This window comes from Mycteria americana, chromosome 2, assembly GCF_035582795.1.
Source record: "Mycteria americana isolate JAX WOST 10 ecotype Jacksonville Zoo and Gardens chromosome 2, USCA_MyAme_1.0, whole genome shotgun sequence".
In the NCBI taxonomy this organism is placed as follows: Eukaryota; Metazoa; Chordata; class Aves; order Ciconiiformes; family Ciconiidae; genus Mycteria; species Mycteria americana.
The window spans coordinates 83,718,678-83,740,958 of record NC_134366.1 but is presented as its reverse complement, the minus strand read 5'-3'; the positions used below and the strand labels follow the sequence as shown (position 1 = coordinate 83,740,958).

Below are 22,281 nucleotides of genomic sequence, written 5' to 3'. Positions count from 1 at the left end.
TTATGTAATGGTCAGTCCAGTAATTGTTTTCTGAGAACATTTCTGGCAAATTATCCTCCTCAGACAAGGTTGTTAAGAGACTCTTGTCAGGGTTTTATGCGTATGCTTAAGGCTTTCAGTAGCTCGGCTGTGTTGGCTGGTGCTGTATATGGCCATGAGGCAGTACTTCTATAGATACACATCTACATTAGGGTTTAGGCAGCAATTTAAGGTTAGTTTTGAGGATCTCGCTGTACATTTGAATCCAGCGTTTAGATCCCAAAGTGGCAGTTGAGCAATCTCTATTTAATCCTGAAGCTTGTAAGTGACTGACTACTCAAATGTTTTTATGCAATGTGCAGAATCAGAGCATTAAGCAAAAATACTGTTTCTTGTGATTTCCGCCTGACCCCCCCCGTGTTTGCATAATTGTATGCTTCCTCTTTATTGCTAAAGCTTCCTTTTCTTCACGCTTTTGTCCTGTTTTTGTCTGTGCAGCAGTTTGAAAGATGTTACGTTTTTCGGAACTAAAAGTAACTCCCAATTTAGGACACCCACCTTTTTTCTTGCTACAACCTAAACACCCTAAAAGTCAAAGATAATTTTAAACAAAAACTTCTGCAGTATGCTTCACTTAAAACATGCTTTCTGAATGTCATTTTCCCTAGCTGGTTAAACCAGAGTGAAAGGACTTGTTCAGTCGCCTTTCTGATCTATGCTTTTTTGACAATATTTCAGGAAGTTGTCACCAGCTTTCCATCAAGCACTACTGTCTTTCTGTCGGATGTCAGCAGACAGCCGTTTGGGATCAGAGGTATATTTCCCAGTTGACATAAACTACAAGATCCTTTATTTTGCATGGCAGCAATAGTTAAACAAGCAATAATTGCTTTGAAACAAGACTTGTTAACGTATATGGAGAGATAAATTTATGTGCATGAAACTTAAGAAATAAGATATGCTTTCAGATTTTAGCTTAAATATGAAACCTAGTGATAGATATGTAATTACTGGGAAGTTTTGAGTCTCTACAAGTGGATTCATGCTTTTGAAGTTACTGCCAGATCAAAAACTTATGGCTTAATGTGTGTGAGTAAGTTAAGTATTTTCTGGTAAGTGATCAGCCTGCTGCAATTCTTATTATTCCTTTGAAAGTTTATTTTTCTGTTCCTGTGCTTCATTTAAAAAAAACAAACAACTTGGTTTTCTAGGTATCTCGGATTGCAGACAGTGAAAAAAGCGTCATGTTAATGTTGGGACGCTGCCTGCCTCATATTGTTCCTAATGTGCTGCTTGCAAAGCGAGAGGTGAGGAACCCTGAAACTTTACTTTTTGTTTTTACCAGGATGTTTTGTTGTTCATTTTGAAGATGTTGCATCTAATTTCATGAAAGTCTGTTACTTGCAATCATGTTCTTACTTTTGTGCATGCATCTCTGCTCCTAGAAAATGGTTTTACACCTCTGTCAGGTGAGTTCAGTAAACCTGCATGGTACCCTAACATTTCTTCCTTTGCTTACGGCACCCATTAGCATTCAGCAAGACTAACTGTTACTGTAGGTCCATCTGTTTGTGGTAGCACAAATGTTTTTGTTAGAGAATACTATGGTTAATGTGTGTTATAAAGAGCAGAGGATATAAGTTCAAACATTAAATTTGGTTTAACTATCAGTTTTAATAAGGATTAATGTTCAGGTTCTTTTGCAGCACTATGTACTTCTACAAAAAATTTATTTTACTGTCTTTTTCTAGAAGCTCCGTGTATCAGCCAAGATAAGGTTCATCGAAAACACCCCTTCATAAGAAAATTAGCTATCTTGCTTATATGTTTTCCTTAAATTTAAAATGAAGCTAAATAAAATTATGAAAACATAATGTTTATTTTGAATGTGAGTGAAGATGGTGTTTTGCATAATCATTCATACTGTATAGTGTAGAAAAGGAAGACTGTGATGGAAGGTGGAAAAAAAATGACTGGTTTTGTATTGCTTTGTTGTAAATATTGCACATTACCAAATGTGTAAAAAATAAAAATAAGAAAAATATATCAATCAAAAATTCAACAGCCTTATAGTTGACACTGAAATAAAGGGTTTGAAGTAGCATAGCTTGTTGAGTAAGTTTTAGTCCTTGTTGAGGGGACCTACAGTATGGTAGACTTAGTAGTGCGTTTTGCATAAATTCATTTTAAGGCTTTGAAAAATCCTCAAGAAATTTGTACTGATCCTATAATCTTAAATTTTATAACATACGAGTAATTATCAGCAGTTGACATGGTCAGTTTGAGATGTACCAAGTTTTGAAAGTCTCAAACTTTATAAAAGGGTTGGGGTTTTTTCTGAGGGAGTGGGGGTGTTAACTGGGTGCTCTGGAAATGGTTCTGTTAATAGTCTTTCAGAATAATTCTGTGGATGTTCCTGGATCAGTGCTTAATTTCTGATTTCTTATTTATTCCTTTCCTTCCCTCTGCTTGGCAGGATGTGGTATTTTGGCTTCTTTTCACAGCTTGTAGCATAATCTGTGTAATGCACTTAATATTTTTGTGGCCTTTTAGGCTATTTCCTACTTATTTTGTTTTACAGTTGAAGTTACATTTGATTACATGTATTTTTGCCTTAAACGAGTCATCTGTTTCAATTTGATTGAAAAAGCTGCAAGTGAGAATTGTGTAACTGGATTGCATGGGATGCTTAATGTTCCGAGAACTGAAATTTGCTTTAAAAATAGCTTTTCTCAGTTACCACCCGTTGCTATAACTATTGTAATGTTCTTTCAGATGTAGTCGTGGAATTTGAAGGAAAACTTGGGTAGACCATCTGGTAGTATTTATTAATATCAGTATTACAAAAAGCTAACCTAAGAGCTAGGCTCTCTTCAACAAGGTACAACTTTGGGTCTTGTCCAAAACCAACTTTATCATGAGAGAGTCTTAGCACAATTTTACAGACAAGTGGTGTGAAAATATACCAAAAGATCACTAATTTGAGAAAGATACATAACAGGTTCGGTTTATAATGCAAAGTCTACTCTGAAAAGGTAGAGTGGTAGTATTTAAGATCTTACACTGTCAGTGTGTTAGACATGAGAACTAAACATAATTTTGTGATGACTTTCTAAAGTACCTATCTTTGTTCTTGAAGCATCCACCACATTGAAATTGATTGCAAAATCTTAAGCTGAAAATGTTGTGCTATACATTTTCATTTTGGAGAAACTGGGTTTGTGGAGCTTGGCAATCTCTCAGTAGGTATTATACTTTACCAGAGATTCAGAAGCCATTTCACCCATGCTTTTAACCCTCTTAAGGTCAGTAGCAGCCTGCCTGTCTTGGTAATAAGTGGTCCAGTAAATACTACAGTTGACATCTGAGTGACCAGTTAGTGTCAGAATATCTGATGCATTTCTGAAATTATTTGTTATTTTTGTGTATTGATGCAGCTTTAATTGTTCTTCAATGTCTGTAGTTTAGGTTCCAATTAGAAGATAAGAAAGAAGGAAAAATACAGTATTGAGTAGGGTGGCTGAGGAGATAATTTTAGTTGTTTCTAAAAGAGCAGTTCAACTGGGTAAAATCAATAATGGATAATATAGGATAATTGCCTGAAAGCAATTCGTAGGCATTAAAATTCCATGTATCAACACATAAATTTAATTTTGTTTCTATCCCAAGTGTCTAGTTTATCCTAACTGCTAAAAAACATGTATGTCAGTGTTTAGATTTGTATGTGAATGCACTCACAAACAGAGGAGATACTGCACCCAAATAGTAATTGGAATGAACAGAAACAAAATGCTAAAAACTTATTCTTAAAAAAATAAAACCAACCCTTTGGCTCGGTATGCAGTCTGTGATAACGCTTCTTGCAGATAAGCAGCTTGAGTTCATAAAATTTCATCTGCATTGGAATCTGCTTCCTCAGTCATGTTTTTTACCACTTAAAACTAAAACACATCTAAGATTAAAAAAAAAATAAAATCAGCCACCTTCTATTTGTCAAGACGTATACCAGAAAAAGATTCCTTTGGCTGAACTGTAATTACAGAAAAGCAATCTTCTCAAATTTTTGCAATAACTAATCAGTGCAATACTGATTTCTTACCCTTTATAAGATGTAAAAATCAATATCCTTTTGTCAGGTAACAGGAGTAACCTTGTTTGTATGTACAACTTCCATGCTCTGCAGTATGTAGTTCTTTAGCAGAGTTTGGGCCAGAGTAAACTTTCTGGCTTAATATCAGGATCTTGTACTCTTGTTCTTAATCAAGAAACACTTCTCCTTAATTATTTATACCTTTCATCTCACCTGTTATTCCAGGGTTAGTTTCTGTAACTTTAATTTGTGTTACACAAACTTAGCAAAATCATGATAGTAATGGTTTACTAAATGTGCGTCACTGAATTTTTATACTGAGAAACTGTTACTTTATATAGAGTTCAGTATGTTAAGAGTAGAGTTTTGCTTTTACTTCTTTGTAAAGTTGAAGCAAAGATAATGCTGAATCTGCAAACTCTGAATGGGTGCCATTCTCAACTCTGCTAGAAGAAAGTAGTGCTGTAGATTTAAAGTTGTTCACATTAACCATGTGGTAACTACACATAGACATCACTGAGGCACTTTCATTCTCTGGCTTTTTTTGTAGGTAGCTGTCTCTTAAAACACAGTCGAGCTGAAGATCTTATTACAAATTTTCATCTCATCTTACTCTTTAAAAGCCATAAAATATTGGCTTTGTTAAAAAATGTAAAAGAATGCTGTATCAGAGCTTGGCAGTATATTTAAATGGCTGTTTCCAGTGGCTGTGTCAAGCAGATGTCATTCTGATTGGATATGGATAAAGGTATATAAGTTGTGAGTTCCTGGGCATGAAAATTATCAGCCATCAATATCTTCTAAATGACTGTTTCCATTTCACAGAATAGAGGAGAACAGAAAAATTTAAATGAACAATTAAAATACTTTCTGCTACCCTGTAAAACTTAGATTGCAGTAGGCTTCTATAGATTGTGTTTCTGAAAAACAGGGATAGTGTTGACCACAGCCTGTTTGCTCGTTCTCTTCTGGTTTACATGGGGTGTTGGTTTTGGTTTGGGGGGCTTTTTTGTTTGGGGGTGGGGTTGCCCCCTACATACATGAGGGACACACATAACTATTTTTTAATTTAAGTCCTTTAGTTCCCTTCTCTGGATATGAGGGGCTAGTGTAGTTTCCTTAGAATGAAATAGCTCAATCTCAGAGAGTATCCTTTTCATCTCTAGTCTGAAAGCTGATGTCTTTCAACACCGTGTCTTTAAACATAAAGTAATTCATTGATGCAAGGAGTTGAATTTAATGTTTATGAATTGAATTGCTAATTGTTACTAGTTTTGTTACCGTAGTTTTATTATATGCAGGTTTCCAATTAAACAGTAGATATAAACAAAGAAGTACTAAGTTTTTTTCACACCCATGTTTGCATTGATTCTTATGTAAAAGCATCCCTTTGGGATCTACAAGAGGCTTAATTTGGATCTGGAATAATAGTTTCATCCCGTGAAATGTAATTAGGGTTGTAATTTTAATATTAATAAGTAGCACGAAGTTCTGAGTCATGTATTAATCCTATGTTTAAATATTTTTTCATTTTAAAACCTAAAAGGATGAATTCTGAGCTTCAAATACACTCTTGCGCAAGAGACTTCATATCAGTAGTTTGTTAGTACCTGCAGCTATTTCAGTTGCTGCAGGTAAGATTATTTTATTTACTGGTTGTCAGAGGCTAAGTTACAGAAGAATTTTAACATAGCATTGGTTCACAATATAAGCATTGACTATTAGAGAAGATTAAAAGGGACACATTTACAAAATAGATTGTAATGTCATCCTGGTTTATATATTATGTTGTCACCTGTTTGCCATATTCTTACATTAAGACTTGAAATAATAAAAAAAAGACTATCCTAAGCTATTGAAGTAACCAGTCTTGACACTTAACACTAATTAAATTTATTCTTCGAGGTAATTATTTTGCTTATGAACACTCCAACAAAAAGACACTAATTAGTGAGAGAAATAAAGATGTAGAAGACTTTGGTCAGAATGTTAAACAAAAAAAATATAATGAAGGCAACAACACAGAAAATTCCTCGCTACCTTGTAAGAAAATTGACAGCAAAATAGACAAATGCTTGTTATAGGATGCATTTTAAAAAAACCCCAAACTTTAATATTTTGTTTTAATACTTTTAATATGTAGGAGGAACTGTTTTGCCTATAGCTGAGATGATACCAGTTACCATTTAAAAAGCCAGCCTCTTTTGACCATGATGAAGAGCTGCTCCATATGCCCATGTAAATATTGCCTTTATTGAGGATTTGAATCAGCTCAAATAGTGAATCCTGTTCAAAGATAACAACATGTTGTTGTAAGTTAGGGAGAAGTTGTCCAAAGGTACTATGGTGAAAAAAATGTGAGTTTTTCTTCGGAGAGACCTACGTGGACAGTTACACAGAAGTAGAACAGAGAGAAGACGGGCCATTTCAGTTTTCCTGTGCAATGCATTAGGTCAGCTTCATAGCCTTGTCCATCATTCACCTCTTATGTAGCTTATCTCACAGTAAAAACAAAATAACTTTTTTTCTGTCTATTCTACATCTGGGTAGCTCACAGATATAAACTACCTCAGATAAGAACTTGCCTTTTTATTAGTGGAGGTGAGACCTCTGACACCTGATGTTTTATTTCATCAAGTTGCAAGTGCTGACAATGTTGTTATGGCTGTCTGCTTGGCACCTGAAGGAAAACAGTATTGCAGTTCTGAAAGTCACTCCTGGTAGTGTTGAGTAACACCAATATGAACAGTTTTCCTAAGTCAGAGGGAAAAGGGAAAACAGGGACTTGAGAATGAACAGGAAGCTTAGGAAGGATCCCAAATTAAATAAAGGGAGGGTTGTTGTTTTGTTTTTTGGGTTTTTTTGGTTTTGTTTTTAAATGTCTGTTCTTGCTTTATGACTGTCAGCACAAGTGGTATTCCTTCCCAAGGAAGGCAGAGTGTTTCAGATAGCACTGGAAGTCCTCTCCTTGATTATTAATAATTATATACAGTCTCCATAAGAATGTTATGAACTTTCCTCTTGAATTTAAACAGCCAAATACTAATATTATTATGTCTTATTGGAAAATTACCACTTTCTACAGCACTTCTCTGCTGTTTTTGAGAACGAAAAATCTGAGACTTATTAAACAAGTCTACGTCTAAGGCATAGCCCTTAGCAACAGGAAGGAGTGAGCTCAAACCTGCTGGTTGTTTTTTGTTCTTAATCATCCTGAATATCCTGAGAAGAATCTTGTCCCCTTTTAAGTCTTTGGGAGAATTCACTTGACCTGTTTTGTCCGTCGATGGGAGCAGTTTTGTTCTTCTTGTCCCACAAAAAGTCCTTTCCACCTCCAGTTTTACCTTCCTGTCCATTAAGTATATGGGGAGCACATAAAACACTGTTCAAGTCTTCTCACTGTTTCTCCACTCCCCTTAGAGAAGGAACTGTAGAAGCACTGATGCAGCGATGCAGAGAACACTCTCTTCTCCCATAGTATGCATGAAAGAATGTGACCAATGGACAAGAAAATACAGCTAATTCCATCAGCTATAATAACCAGCTTTCTGCAAGGTAAAGAACCAGCCTTGTATCTGCCCCATGTCAATAGTGTTAGGTTATTCATTAGCCTTTCACACGCAAGGTAGTAGTATCTAGCTGTTTTCCTTTCATACAGACTCAGCTGGAAAAAGACAACTTTGTTCATTTCCTTAAATTTGAAAAGGCGCTTTAAAAAAAAAAAACAACTCACGGCACTGTTTTGAAATCTAGCAGTAGTTCTGAGTGAGCAGTTGAGATTTTTGAGTAGATACTCAAGCATACTAGGAAAGTGAAGTCAGTGTGATGGCTTCAACAAATGAAACAAAAAACCCAGATCATAAAACATACGCGTCCCATTTCATGGGGTATATTCTTTTTTTAAAAAAAATTTTTAAAAGGATTACTTAAGAATAATTGCAAGAGCAGTTGGATAATGTGAACTTAGGGTAGATTTCAGAAAGTTAGATCTCAGCAAAGTAACACAGGGGTTTTTTTGATTTAAAGGTTTTTCCATGAGCTATATTCTTTATGGTGAAGTTAGTAATTATGTTGTGTATCTACAAATTGCAAACTGATTTCCTCTTTAAAAGATCTTAGTTTAATGTACAAGTAGTATATTTAGTGGCAGGTTTTTCTATTTTTATAATATTTTTTCAAATCTTTGAGTTAAAACAGTGGTTGCAGGAGAGAAAATGCTTCTGTGAAGTACAAAAAAAAAGTTAAATAGGTTAAGCCCCCTGCCTTCTCAGAACTTTAAATGGGCAAAAACTGAATATTAAGTATACAAAAAATAAAATCTAACATGCAAATTCTAGAGGGAAGGGAGCTTTCAGCTGAAGAAAGTTATTTAGCTCTTCATGCGATGTAATTTTTAAAGTTTAATACAGGTTTTCAATTCACATTACTTTGCATTGTGCTACACTTACTTAAAAACAAACCAAAAAAATGGCTCACTTTAAAATATTGAGAAATAGAAATGTCCAAATTGTTCAAATTTATTTCTCATTTCTCCTTTTGTACTTTCAGATTTTTTAAGCAGCAGGTAGGATATTTCCACATTCATTCCTCTCATCATAAATTCCCTAATCTGTACCATAAGTGGGTTAAATATTGCCAAAATATCTTTCAGAATGTTAAAATACATTTTAGGATGTGTCTCGGTCATCTTCAGGGGGGAGAAATAGCACACTGAGCAGAATTCTTGTAAAATGAAAACAAAAGCTTATCAGGAGTTGACTAGCTTAGGCAATGCTATAAAACAGAGTATTGTTCTATGTTTAAAATAAACATAGCACTTGCTGTTTAGGAAAATACAAGTTGAGCAGTGAGGGTGTCTTTAATGTCGTTTCCACATGTCCACCTTGTTTAATAGGCTTACTCTCTCAAGAACATCATGAATAGGTGACTTTTAATGTCTGCAAGAAGAAATTGTCACCTCCCTGCAAAGTTATTACATATAACCATAGTTTTTTCCAGATTTTCTGTAATCTTTCCTAGTAACTTCAGAAGTGTTTCCCACTGTCATGTGCTTATTTGTTACATCTTACTAATTCACAAAAAGCTTGTCTGCTGAAAGTGGCTCAAAAGCATGCAGTAGGTGGGAGAGGAAGCCTCCAGATTACTTGCCCATGTTTTCTCTGCAGACACCTAGGTTTGTCTTGTTCTTTTCCCCTGACCTCCCAGTGCAATGTTTCTGTCCTTAAGATACTAAATCACCTAGAAATTGTGTGGCTTCCAAATCCAGTTGGAGTAAAGGCTCACATCAACAAGGTCAAGGAAAGGGACTTCCAGTCCATGTTTTAGAAACATTTCTTTCTTCTGGGAATGCATACCATGAGCTTTGAAGTCATATTTACAAAGGAGGAGGTCTTCACTATTGTGAACAGCCTTATATTCTTTCAGTTAATGTTTTACACAGTATTTTCTTGGTAGTTTGTTCCTTAAGGGAATTGAATTGCTTTAAAAAGAAAATTCAGCTTCAGATATTGCCTCTTTATTGAAAAAAAACCCAAACCCTCAAAACAAACAAACAAAAAAACCCCAAAAAACCCAAGAAACCTTTAAAAAAAAAATCATATAGTTCTCAGTCAACCCAAAATAGAGGTTATCTGTCTGCAGTCACCTTTACCAATGTATGTTTCTCAGTGCTTATTCAAACTTGTGCACAAAACTGTGTGCATGCTTAATTGGAAATTTTAATCTTTAACTCCATGGCATCAGAAATAGCTTTTTCCATAGGAGCTTTGTTCCATAGATGTCTGTGGAGCTTCTTCAGTTCAGTAGGTAATGAAGACAATTTAAACCATGATTGTCCTCTAATTCTGGTTGCAGGTGACCTGCATATGTTAATTTTAATCTTTCCAGAGCTTTTTACTTTATGTGCTGGTTCTCCCCTGATCTTTCCTAGCAGGAAAATAATTCTAACTTCTGTAGACCTTCACTTTTTCAGGTCACTTAATAAGAGATCAAGACTCTAAAATATCTTCTCTAACTGTTTTGATGTTATGTGGCTAGATTTATCTTTTTAGTTTCTTTTGCCATTAATGAATATATGCCCAAAGCGTTTTTACTTTGTTTGGTTTTCCCCTACCCACAACTTTTTAGGAATTGATCCCACTCATACTGTGTACAGCCTGCCTCCATCCTGAACCCAAAGAGAGAGATCAGCTTCTCCACATACTGTTCAATTTGATCAAACGACCAGATGATGAGCAAAGGTGTGTTTGCGTTTGTGTGTTGCGGGACAAGAAGGAACTTTTTTTCTTTGTCAAAGAAGCAGAACTAATAGAAATTGGATATTATTGGATGATTTTAACCAAGTTTCACTTAAGCTGATATTTTGCTGGTATAGTGTTGACAAATTTATGTGGACTTCGGGACTTTCCATTTCCATGGCCTGTACTGTCTAGTTACTGAAATGTAAGAATGTGCTTGGTAAGCTGCAACATAACATTTCAGTTCCTTTTTTGTTTAAAGATGAACTGCAACATTTTGTTAAAATGAGCTCTAAGATCGTAATTCTTAGCAATGGTTGATAATAGAAATCAAAACAGCTTTTTTAAACCTCCGTCTTAGTGTATCTTAGCCATCTATATGTTTGTAAGTTAACTACCATATTTAGTTGGGGAAAATAGCATGAGAAAATAGTACTCTTCCTACTTATGATTCAGTACTATGGCAGCAATAAGAAATTCAGAAGACTAAAGCAGTGATTTAGTTCTGACAAGCGTTAAGAGCTTTGTTTTGGTTAAGACTTTGAAACAAAGTATACTTTTTATTTTGTTTTCTAAATTTAGTTCTTCCTTAGTACTCAGGAAATCTGACTTTGTACTGATCTTGATAAGAATATCCTTAAGGTTGAAAGACAGTACCCTAGCTGGTATGTTTCCTTCTCTGACTGTGGAAAGATTTTTTTATTTTATCTGTAGCTCTTCCATTATTTTCATTAGAGATGTTTCGTAAAGCATCTATATCTATCGTTGCTCTATTCTGTCTTCAGAAAAAACGGGCTTTATGAAAGAGGTGGAAAGCATTTCTTTTGAAGATTCTCTGAAACTGTAGTGTTCTGGTGTTTTTCTAAATTGTTCCCATGGTAAAATTTAGGGATGAGGTACAATTGAAAGAGATGGCTTTGGAGACAAAAAATGCATAAACAAATAAATAAAAGCAACTTGTACCACAGTGGCACCATGCAGATTGAAATTACAAAAAGATGGAGTCCTTGTTCTACTTCAGATTCATTAGAAATCTGCTTCTGAAACATCTACCATTATCTAAAATGTTTTGAATGTCCCATGCAGATGGAAAAGCTAAAATTATTTTGTGGTTGAGAGGGGAAGGAAGTTACATCTTGCTTGTAGTCTCTTGTGGTTAATTTGTCACAGGATTAGTGGCCTATCAAGTAGATTTTTCATGTGCCTGTTGAGCTTCAGTTAGGTCTGTCTTTTCCAGCAGCTAAAAAAGAAGAAAACGCAAGCTTCTTTTTCCTTGAAGTTGTTTATTCTTTGTTGTGAGTTAAGAGATTTATATCTAAAAATAACTCATTTTCATCAGAAATTTGGGAAGAATATTCTGCCATAACCTCCAGGACAAAATATATATACATAATATACATTTACACATATAAAAATAATAATCTATTTTAAAGGTGCCATAACACCTGCCTGAAGATTCCATCAAATAAATTCCATCAAATAAAAGAGATTCTGAATACAAATTAGAGAGAAAATACTTATTCAGAATTTCAGTTGGTTTTTTTATACTTATATATTTGTATCAAAGTGTATTATGCATGCTTGTTTTTATCTAAATAAGTTTAAATAATATTTTAGCAGTCTTGTGCATTATGAAGTAATCAAAGACGTTCAGATTTAGTCACCAAACAATGGTATTCATTATCTCATATATTATTTGTTTACCTTCTGCTGTACTGTACAGGCCTACATTATACATTAAAGCAGCAGTTGATAACAAGTTGACTTTTTTAATTTGTTAAATACAAGAGACTGAAATGTGATACTGCATTTCTAATAATGAACCCATTAAAATAAGTATTTTCCTTTAAATATTTGACCTTGTAAAATATGTTAACAATTACATGGAAAGCCTATATTGGGCTTCTTGCCCATGTGAGAGGCTTTTTGGTGCATGCAGATACAGCATATTGCCACAGTCTTGTATACTAACATTATATTTAACGAGGCCACTTCTATCCTCAACGCTTTGCTCATTAATGTACTATTCAGCTTTTCAAAATGTCTATCAAATTCTCTTCTGCAAAGGAACAAATATGTGTCAGATTTACTTAAACTTCTTTTTGGACAATTATGTTGGTTTTGGAAGCTAAGGAGCCATGAAGAAGTCAGATTAATGTTGGGGTCTTTTAGGACAAGGTTAAAACACAGTTCAAAATGTGAACTCTTGAAGATTTCCAAGTAATGTACCCAGAAGCAGCACTCTTAATGAAAAGAAGCTAAAATACATTAAGCTTAGTGTATCTAGTATGACTTTTCATCGGTCGTATGATACCACCTCTTACAGAACACACATAACTTGCTGACATATTAAGGAAAACTCTAGTAAGTAACTTTTTAATATAACCTTTATGAGTGACAAAAGAACCTTGAACTGTGTAATGTAAGATTGAATTGCTTACCAGTGCATGTAGTCACTTTCTGAAACCTCTAGAAAGGGTTTAGAAGTGTTGAATTATGTCTGTTCTACTCTAACTTCTGCCTTGTTCCTCTAGTCTGATTCTTGATTTCACTTTGGTTTCTGTACTGATGAAGCAAACTAGTGCTCTGCTGAATCATAATGATTTGCTTTATGTTCCTGCTTAAGTGATCATAAGCGCAAAACCCGGAGAGACCTCTTTGAGGAAGGCATTCCCAGCATCCTGTTAACAAAAGAGATCATTATGACAACAAGTAGAAAGAAGTTTTTCCCATATCCAGCCTAGACTGCAATTTTTGCAACAGCTTAGTGTTAACACTTTTTTGTTTCGGTGACTTGTTGTTGAAATCCTTACAACCTTTCATTCCCCTGAAATACCAACTGTTGTCATATGCTTTTAAGATGGTTACAGTAAAATACTTAAAACATTATTTTTTATTATTTTTGCAATATCTTAAAGTTCCCTACTTTATAGGCAAGGCAAAAGGAAATCTGAGTTAATTTTGAGATTTCATGAAACTTTTTTGAAAAGCTTTGATTTTTTTTTTTTTTTTTAAAGTATATTTTGGGTTTCCCTATTTCTAATGCAGAGGATTTCAAGTGATTACTGTATTCTGCTATTTGCTGTTTTAATATCTTATAGAAGTATATTCTGTTGCCCAGTTCTGTGATTAGGTGCAGCGTGTAGAACCAAAGGTGGGCATTCGAATAAGTATTTTATTTGTTGTAGAGCTCAGAATTACCACAGGCTTTTATTTCCACATTGCTATCACCTATTAGCTGTTGATTTCTTGAGTCTTATCTAATCATTGCTTTTGTGTTTTTCCCCAACCTTTTTACCTTGATCAAAGATCTAGTTCTGATTGCTGGCCTAAAGAATGCTGGGGGGGAGGAATCTTTTTAATAGACTATTTCTCCTTGAAAAGATTCTGAAAGTGAATGAGGTTTTTTGGCTGGGGTTTTTTTTTTTTTTGGTGGAGTATATTGTGTAACTGGTTAAGAAATAACCAGCAGAATCTCTGCCTTTCAACCTTAAGGTCATACTATTAGCTGCAGTAAATATTTAGGAGTTTAGACATGACACTAAAAAGGTAACAAATTAATTCTGGCTTACTTTCCACAAAGTAGTAATGAACAAATTCTCAGTGGTGTCCTAATCTTACTGTGGAGGTGACAAAATGAGTGTCTCGTGTCCACACATTATTGTTTGAAACTCGTTATTTAAGTGTTGATGTAGGCACTAAAAGTAAATAGAACTGATGAATTGCATGCAAAGTTGGTATCATTCCAGTCCTATTAACAGGAGAAATAATTAGAAGTAAAAAAATCTTGGCAAGATAAACACTCATTAAATAAAAGTTAAGATATCACAAATGACAGTTAAGTACAATTTTATTGAAATGTTGAAATATATCTCTATGCCTATGAAATTGATGGAACAACAGTGATTTCTTGCAAACTTTGAGGCAAGTTAAACAATGCAAGAATATAAATACAAATGACTCAGGTGATCGTAGATACTACTGATTGATTACTTCCCTTTTATAATGGGCTTTAGAGGATTTCTGACAAGAGTAAAGCCCAGTATTTTGGGAGAGCTGGCAGTAACTTGCATGTTAGAATGTTGCAAAACCATGTCATAAAAGAATTAAGTTACTTGTTTTGAACAAAGTTCTTTAAATCTCACAAATGCTTCTAAATAAAAGCAGTATGTGTACTTGACTAAAATACTGATAGTGTGATAGTATTAATTAATTTAGGTCCTTTTACTGCATGATAAATCATAGTATTCAGTAATAAGAATTAAATGAGAGAGTGTCAGAGATTCCCAATCTCAGACATTAGGAAATCAGAGATTCTCAGGCTTAAGTTCATGGAGTTTGGGATCTGCAAGTTTCTGGAAAAGGCATATTAAATAGAAAACAAGATAGAATCATAGAATAGTTTGGGTTGGAAGGAAGCTTTAAAGGTCATCTAGTCCAACGTCCCTGCAATGAGCAGGGACAATAGTGGCTTTCAATTAAGACTTAGCATTTAAGTCAGGGAGTATGGTGTGAAATTTTGGCTGTAAACAATTACCTGTTGCCTGACAGCATCTGCTTTTCCTAACTTAAAGAATATATTCTATATGTTATAGAACTTTACTTTATAGTTAAAGCTTTAAATTTATGTTTTCAGACAGATGATACTGACTGGGTGTGTGGCATTTGCCCGACACGTTGGACCAACACGTGTAGAAGCTGAGCTTTTACCACAGTGTTGGGAACAGGTAACTGATTTTTGTGCTTTACGCTGGAAAATTAGTTAAGAATTCAAAAATGTTGAGTTTTATTTATTTGAGGGGGGAGGTTGTTTTGGTTTTGTTTCTTAGTGAATGGCAGTTCAAAGTATTTTTCGGAAAGGTATTTGGATGTTCCTTGTCCTCATTATATATACTTTTATATAACATTAAAAATAACTCAGAAGCAGAAAATTTGTCAAAGACTATCTGGAGATTCTAGTTACCTGCATATACCTGCATATGTTTGTTGTATTAATATGTGGATATGCACATGTTCATCAGCAGTGTTGCCTAACCTATTGCCAGGTAGGTGCCTTTATAATTTGAACTGTAGTTTCCACACTGTTGGAAATCCATTTTCATTCAAAGATTTCGTTCGCTGATTTTTATATTGTATTAAGTCCCTGAGCAGTGTCCACACTTCAGCTAGTTTAAATTCTTAAACAGAAAATTAGAGATCAAAGTAGTCAGAAATAAGTCCCCTGTAGATGGGTGTGATTTCACAACTGTAAGATCAGCCTGAAGTTTACATGTGACTTCTAGAATCACAGTGACCTTTTCCACAGATACTCTAAATTAATAGAAATAATTGAACAACCAAACTGAAATGCTCTTCCTGTTTGATCTGAGGCATAGAAACAGAACATGAGTTCAGGTGAAAATGTATGGTATTTTCCTACCATAATGAAGAAAAGGGAGTTCATCATTGCCTAGAAGACAGTGAATAACTAAGCCATGACAGAGTAGTAATGCTTGCTTAGATGGCACAGTCTTTCTGGTCTGATAACTGTCTACTGTTTCTTGCATAACGCAGCCATCTGTGTTTCACAACAAAGTCCAAGCTTTAATAGTCTTAATGCTTTCTGACAGTAGAACTATGTATTATATGCAGCATTTGTGTTTATATGTATGACTGATGTATCTGTTGATTAAATGAAGGACTTGTGGCAATAGTAGTTGAACACAAAATAAACCACATTTTGTTTTCTTAGTCCTTATGAAATTTAAACAGTGTTTAAAAAGAAGTCTCACCTCAGAGCACATCTTCATCATACCAGTTTCTTGCTAATTGCTGATGCAAAAGAGAAACCAGTCCAACCGTAACAGTACAGCGTATCAGGCTGCCAAGCCATATGTCATCATGCATTTATTTAAAGCAGTTTGCCAGGCTTTGTTTGCAGTACTGAAACCAGGTCATTATTTTCTCCGGCAAAATAACAGTTGAATCTCATTGTCACAAGACTGAGTTTGTAGAAGGAACTCAAAAATACACATAACTTTCTACCTTTTCTCAGTAGATGCTTTAATCATGAAAGTGTCCATGCAGTTGGTCTCCAACCAAAATCTATTTACAGATGCGAAGGACTGGGTCCTGGGAAGATTCAGCATTTTCATCCACATGTTCTGGAGCTCAGAGTTGTCAGGCTAGTCTTCATGATCTTTCTACCTGCTCTTCACAGGTAGAATTTGGTAGCTGGCTCATCTGAGTTTAGATCAAGGCTCTGTGAATGCTAAGTTCCCTCAGAACTAGTGACTAGTTAATTGACTTCCAAAATTGTACTACTGCTTAATAAAGACAAAAGGAAAAGAAATGGTAATAAACATTTTACAGTTATGTTTAAGTTTCTAAAGGCTAATAATCTTCCCTGAACACAAACCTTGCAGAAATTTGAGTCTTTTTTCTCTCCAGTGTGTCAATATGTCTTTGCAACATCAGTGGTGATATTTATATTGCCTTGCTAGTCCACCTAAACCAGTTGAAACTAGTCTTTGCTGTTTCCCTCAGGTAGGCAGAGCTCCAGAAGGCAAAGTGTATCTCTGTTACCAGTAGGGAATTTGCATTTGGAAAGATGGCACATAAGTCAAAGATGCTATAGGTATTAAAGCAGCCTGTTGTGTGCCCATAATGTTTCTCATCTGTGAAATCTCCACACTTCCAAAAATATTACAGGTGCCCTACTGATGAATGAGTGCAAAATAATGATAAAGACACTCAAAGAACGTTCTCCCATGCTCGAGACTTCAGGTTAGTCCTGAGGCTCATGATTTGTTCATTTGAGTCTCTTTCAAATGATCTTTGCCACACTTCATTCTTGAGAGAGTTCGTGGTGATTTCAGATCAGAACAGTGAGAAAAGTGAAGACGTTAATACTACATCAGTGGTCAGGTACCATTGTTCAGTGTGCTGTGGAAATAAAGTCAAGGTAAGAAGTTGTCCAAAGTTGATTTATTACTACGTCTTCATCTGTAGTTTCTCCTAAGCCAGTAGAATTGAGAGAATCACAGAATGACTGAGGTTGGAAGGGACTACAAGGGGCTTGACCCTTGTAGTCCAAGCCCCCTGCTTAAAACAGAGTCAGCTACAGCAAGTTACTCAAGACCAAGTCCAGTCTGGTTTTGAATATGTCCGAGGATGGAGGCTCTGTAACATCTCTGGGCAATGTGTTCCAAGGTTTGGCCACCCTCCCAGTAAAGCAGAATTTCCTGTATTTCATTTCCTCTTGTCCTTTCATTGGGCACCTCTGTGTTCTTTACCTCTCTGCACATGTTTATACATGGTACGGATGTTTATACATACGGATAAGATCCCTCCTGAGTGCTGTCTTCTCAAGACCAAACAATCCCAGCTCTCTCAGCCTCCCCCCGTATATCAGATACTCCTGTCTCTTAATCATCTTCATGTCTCTCTGCTGGACTTGTTCCAGTATGTCTTTGTTGCTGTAGCTGGGAAACCCAGAACTGTACACAGCACTCCAGATGTGGTCTCACCAGTGCTGAGTAAAGAGGGATAATCACTTTCCTTACCTGCTGGTGATGCTTATCCTAGTGCTGCCCAGGATACCATTGGTCTTCCTTGCTGCAAGGAGTGCATTGCTGGCTCTGCTTGATATTTGTCAGGCCCTCCAGGTCCTTCTCTGCTAAGCTGCTTTCCAGCCAGTTGGCCCCCAGTCTGTCCTGGTGCATGGGAATTATTTCTGCTCAAGTTCAGGACTTCGCACTTCCCTTTCTTGGAACTTCATAAGGGTCCTGTCTGCCTGTTTCTCCAGCCTGTTGAGGTGAATGGCAGTACACCCATCTGGGTATATCAACCACTCCTTCCAGTTTTTTCTCATCTGCATACCTGTTGAGATACACTCTGTCTTGTCATCTAGGTCATTAACAAAGATGTTATACATCTTCATTGTTGGCTGCAGGATCAACCCTTGGGGTGCACCACTGGGGACTGGCCCCCAGCTGCAACTCTTTGAGCCTGTGATTAGTTCAGCCAGTTTTCCATCTGCCTCACTGTCCTTAACCTAGCCTAGACTTCATGACTATGTGAATTAGGATGTTATGGGAAACAGTATCAAAAGTCTTGCTGAAGTCAAGATAAACAATATTGCTTTCCCCTTGTTCACTGAGCCACTCATCTCGGAAAGCTATCAGGTTGGTCATGCATGGTTTTTCCTATATAAATACATGCTGACTATTCCCAACCACTTTCTTGTCCTTCATATGTTTGGAAATGCTTTTCAGGATTAATTGCTTCAACACTGTCCCAGGAACTGATGTGAGGCAGACTGGCCTGTGTTTCACTGGATCCTCTGTCTTGCCCTTCCTGAAGACAGCAGTGACACTTGCTTTCTTCCAGTCTGCAGGAACCTTCCCCATTGCCACGACATTTCATTGATTGTCAAGAGTGGTCTTGCAATGACATCAGCGAGCTCCCTCAGCACTCATGGGTGCATCCCCATCAGGGCCCACAGACTAGTGTATGTCCATTTTGTTTAAATGTTTCCTAACCTGATAATTCTCTACCAAAGGTAAGTCTTCCTTGCTCCAGACTTTTGCATGGGTTTTAGGGACCTCAGAGTACTGAAGGCAAGTCTTCCCAGTAAAGACCAAGACAAAGAAGGCAGTGAGTACCTTGGTCTTTTCCGTGGTAAGATGGTTGTCTTACCAAGGCTATACACTGCATAGCAAGAGAGAAAGAGACAGTCGCACCACATGCATATCCTATTTTATCTGACAGGATCAAACTATTCACATTTCCCTCTCACCATTTTACCCTAAAATTTTTTATTCACAAGGTATATTGAAACGTGTCACATATTTCATTGTACAACCATTACGTTGGCTGTTAAAGCTGACTCCACCAGGATGCAAACTTGGTCCAAAGTGTCAATATTAAATTTGTAAGGCATAATTTTCAAACAGCCTTTGAATGGAAAGAGGAGGTAGCACAGGATCAAGAGGTTTTGGGAATAGGAGCTGTTTTCAGTCCCATTTTAGAGGTGTGACATGTTTATGCTGGACTTGAGAGCAGAACCTCAGTAGCATGCAAGTACTTTTTGCCTTAGTACATGTGTCTTCTTTCGACCCCGATTGCTCAGCAAGACCTAGGCAGCTATGCTACACTGGTTGGCTTAGAGCACTAGAGGGCACTTGTGTAGTTCTTAGAGGAATGGTGCTCCTGAAGGGCTGCACAAGACAAAATATTTCATGATGTGCCAGCTCAGAAGTTACTCATATTCTTTAGAGTACAGCAGCCCATACGCTGCTTCCCACCCTTTGTTTTACTGCATATGCATACATACAAACTTCTCAGATTCTTCTCTTACTATAAGCTCTATTTTATAGGACAGCTAGAGAAGGCTGTATCTGCCTTGCCTTTATGCCTCAGTGCAAGAATTTGGGGCTACTTACTACCCATATACAACTTCTATGGGCACGGTCAATGTTTATCTAATAGTTGCAGACGTATCCCTCCGTTGCAGTTCATTCTAACCACATTTTGAATACTGGTTATTGTAAAGCAAATAGCCATTCTGTTTCTCTCTACCAGATCAACCACAAATACCCAGAGAGACGGCTACTGGTAGCAGAATCCTGTGGAGCTCTAGCACCTTACCTTCCAGTAAGTATTAATACTGTCTCTAAATACTTTGCTAGTGAAAGCAAGGTGAAAATCTGTTGCATAATGTAAGCATCCTTTATCATTTTAAATATTCCCACACATGTGCGTTATGCATAGACAGTCACATTGGCTTCTACTTTATATCACACATGTGAGATTCAATAAATCACATTAAGCAGGAGATAGCTTATTATAAAGGAATACAGGTTGATCTAGCTATAAAATGTCTTCAAAAACAGTATGTTCTGAAAAAAATCGTTGTTTCAGTAGTTATAGTTAGGACCAATTAAGGAAATAATCTCTGAAAAAATAATTGGCACCCAATAATAGAGTTCTTCAGATACTGTGGAATGTTACATGAAGAGTGCTGCCAGTTAGAAGCAGCAGCAAAATTAAGTCAGTGGTGAACTAGAATTTGAAACTTCAGAGAAAGAGGAAAATAACCCAAATTAAAAACCCACTTCTCCAGTTTAGCGATGCAGTGATTAAAGATTCTGTTTTAAGTCTAGGCCTATAGTAGTTTTTTTCTGTTAGTTATTTTTGGTTCTATAAGAATTAAAGGACCTGAGTTCTGTGCGTAGTAGGACAAAAGGCTCTCTAATGAGGCTACTAATATTTTATATTCATTCATCTTCTGTTGTGAAAACTGAATGTGCAATATTCATAAAGGGATCTGTGGTTGGAGGAGGGTATTTTGTTTGTGAGCACTAATAGAACTGCAAATTATTTCTAAAAATTGATATAAACAGGCATTTCTTGTTTCATTGGATTTAACAAGTATGTTTCTTGTTTACAAACAGAAAGAAATTCGTAGTTCATTAGTACTTTCCATGCTGCAGCAAATGCTAATGGAAGATAAGGCGGATCTGGTACGAGAAGCCGTGATCAAAAGCCTTGGCATCATTATGGGATATATTGATGATCCAGACAAATATCAACAGGTATAATTTGGTTTGGGTTCTGTATGTGTAAAATGTCTTCTATAGTCTTCATGAATAGGGGGATGAATAATTTCATGTATTTTTATTAAATCTTTCCAGATGCTTTTCAGAATTTTGATGGTTTATATGAATGTTGATTTTACTGTATCACCAAGACCAAAAAGAAAACATATACTTGCAAGTATTGTTAAAAACTCAGGTGTAAGCCTTATACAGAAGCTTCTCTAATAATTCATAATTTGCCTTCAAGAACGTATCACTTCATTGCCCACCTGATATTAGCCAATGTGACATCATCAAGTGCTAACAGAGGTTTGTCTACTACAACAAAGCCTACTTGTAGTTCAACTTAATACTACCTAATAATGTTTCAGATAAGTGAAAATGAAGAACTTCTAATCCTGTCTTTGAGTGTTTGAAGGCAGAGTGGTAAAACGTGTTTCTATTGATTCTGATAACTTGACTGTAGAGAAATACTAGCAGGATCATTGAACCACCTACTGTTTACCTTTGTAGATGTGGTGGGAATATCTGTTGAAAGGCCTCCATGTACTACCTTGTTTTATTAGTGTAAAGTTTTAAAAATAGATGGTAGTCTTTTTCTAGTCTGCATGTTTTGTTTGGGAAACTTTAGCATAAATTTTAGGAAAATAATGACATTCTTTATTGTCTTTTGCCAGGGCTTTGAACTGCTGCTTTCAGCTTTAGGAGACCCTTCAGAACGTGTAGTTAGTGCAACACATCAGGTATTTTTACCTGCTTACGCTGCCTGGACAACAGAACTGGGAAATTTACAGTTCCATCTTATACCTACACTGCTTAATAAAATTGAAAAATTGCTCAGGGTATGTGTTCAGCTGTTTCTATGCTGGAGAATTTTCTTTGTATCTTTGTTACATATGCAGGCTTTTTTAAAAAATACAAAAATGTAAATAATTGCTACTTAATGTTCTATGGGGGAAAAATTTTCTGGAGATTCTTGTTGTAACTCCATAACTTGTCCTTTGGAAGAAGATAAAAAAAGACAACACGCCAAACACCAAAACCCCCAAAACCAAACATATTCTTCTTTAACAACATTTTGCTTTCTAGCCCAGTAATCAAAGTGCAGTTGAGAAAACACTTGCTTGGGACTGTGACCAGATGATATGTGTCATTCTGAGTGCATTTGCCCTATATTTAAATTGTTTTTAAGTGTTACATAGTGTAGTTTTTAATGAAGTGCAATATTTATTAAACAAAAGAAAAGTAGAATTGAATGGTTTAGTTGTGTTGTTTGCAATTATGAGCCAGTTTGTCTGCACAGTTGATTTGGTAGATACCCTATTTTCCAGAACTTTCCAGGTATCTCATAACAATCTAACATGCTTAACCAAGATTCTTGTTTTCACACAACAGG

At 35.9% G+C, this 22,281-nt stretch overlaps 1 protein-coding gene across 1 annotated transcript in view; it reads left to right on the top strand.

The window, feature by feature from the left end:
• The window catches only part of RELCH (RAB11 binding and LisH domain, coiled-coil and HEAT repeat containing), an 86,767-nt gene that overhangs the window by 34,374 nt on the left and 30,112 nt on the right, over window positions 1–22,281 (top strand). The window contains exons 9-15 of the mRNA XM_075493971.1: window positions 718–793; window positions 1,191–1,286; window positions 10,196–10,308; window positions 14,942–15,032; window positions 19,870–19,941; window positions 20,742–20,882; window positions 21,563–21,727. Coding sequence (XP_075350086.1) covers window positions 718–793; window positions 1,191–1,286; window positions 10,196–10,308; window positions 14,942–15,032; window positions 19,870–19,941; window positions 20,742–20,882; window positions 21,563–21,727 — 754 coding nt within the window. The remainder of the gene's footprint in view (window positions 1–717; window positions 794–1,190; window positions 1,287–10,195; window positions 10,309–14,941; window positions 15,033–19,869; window positions 19,942–20,741; window positions 20,883–21,562; window positions 21,728–22,281) is intronic.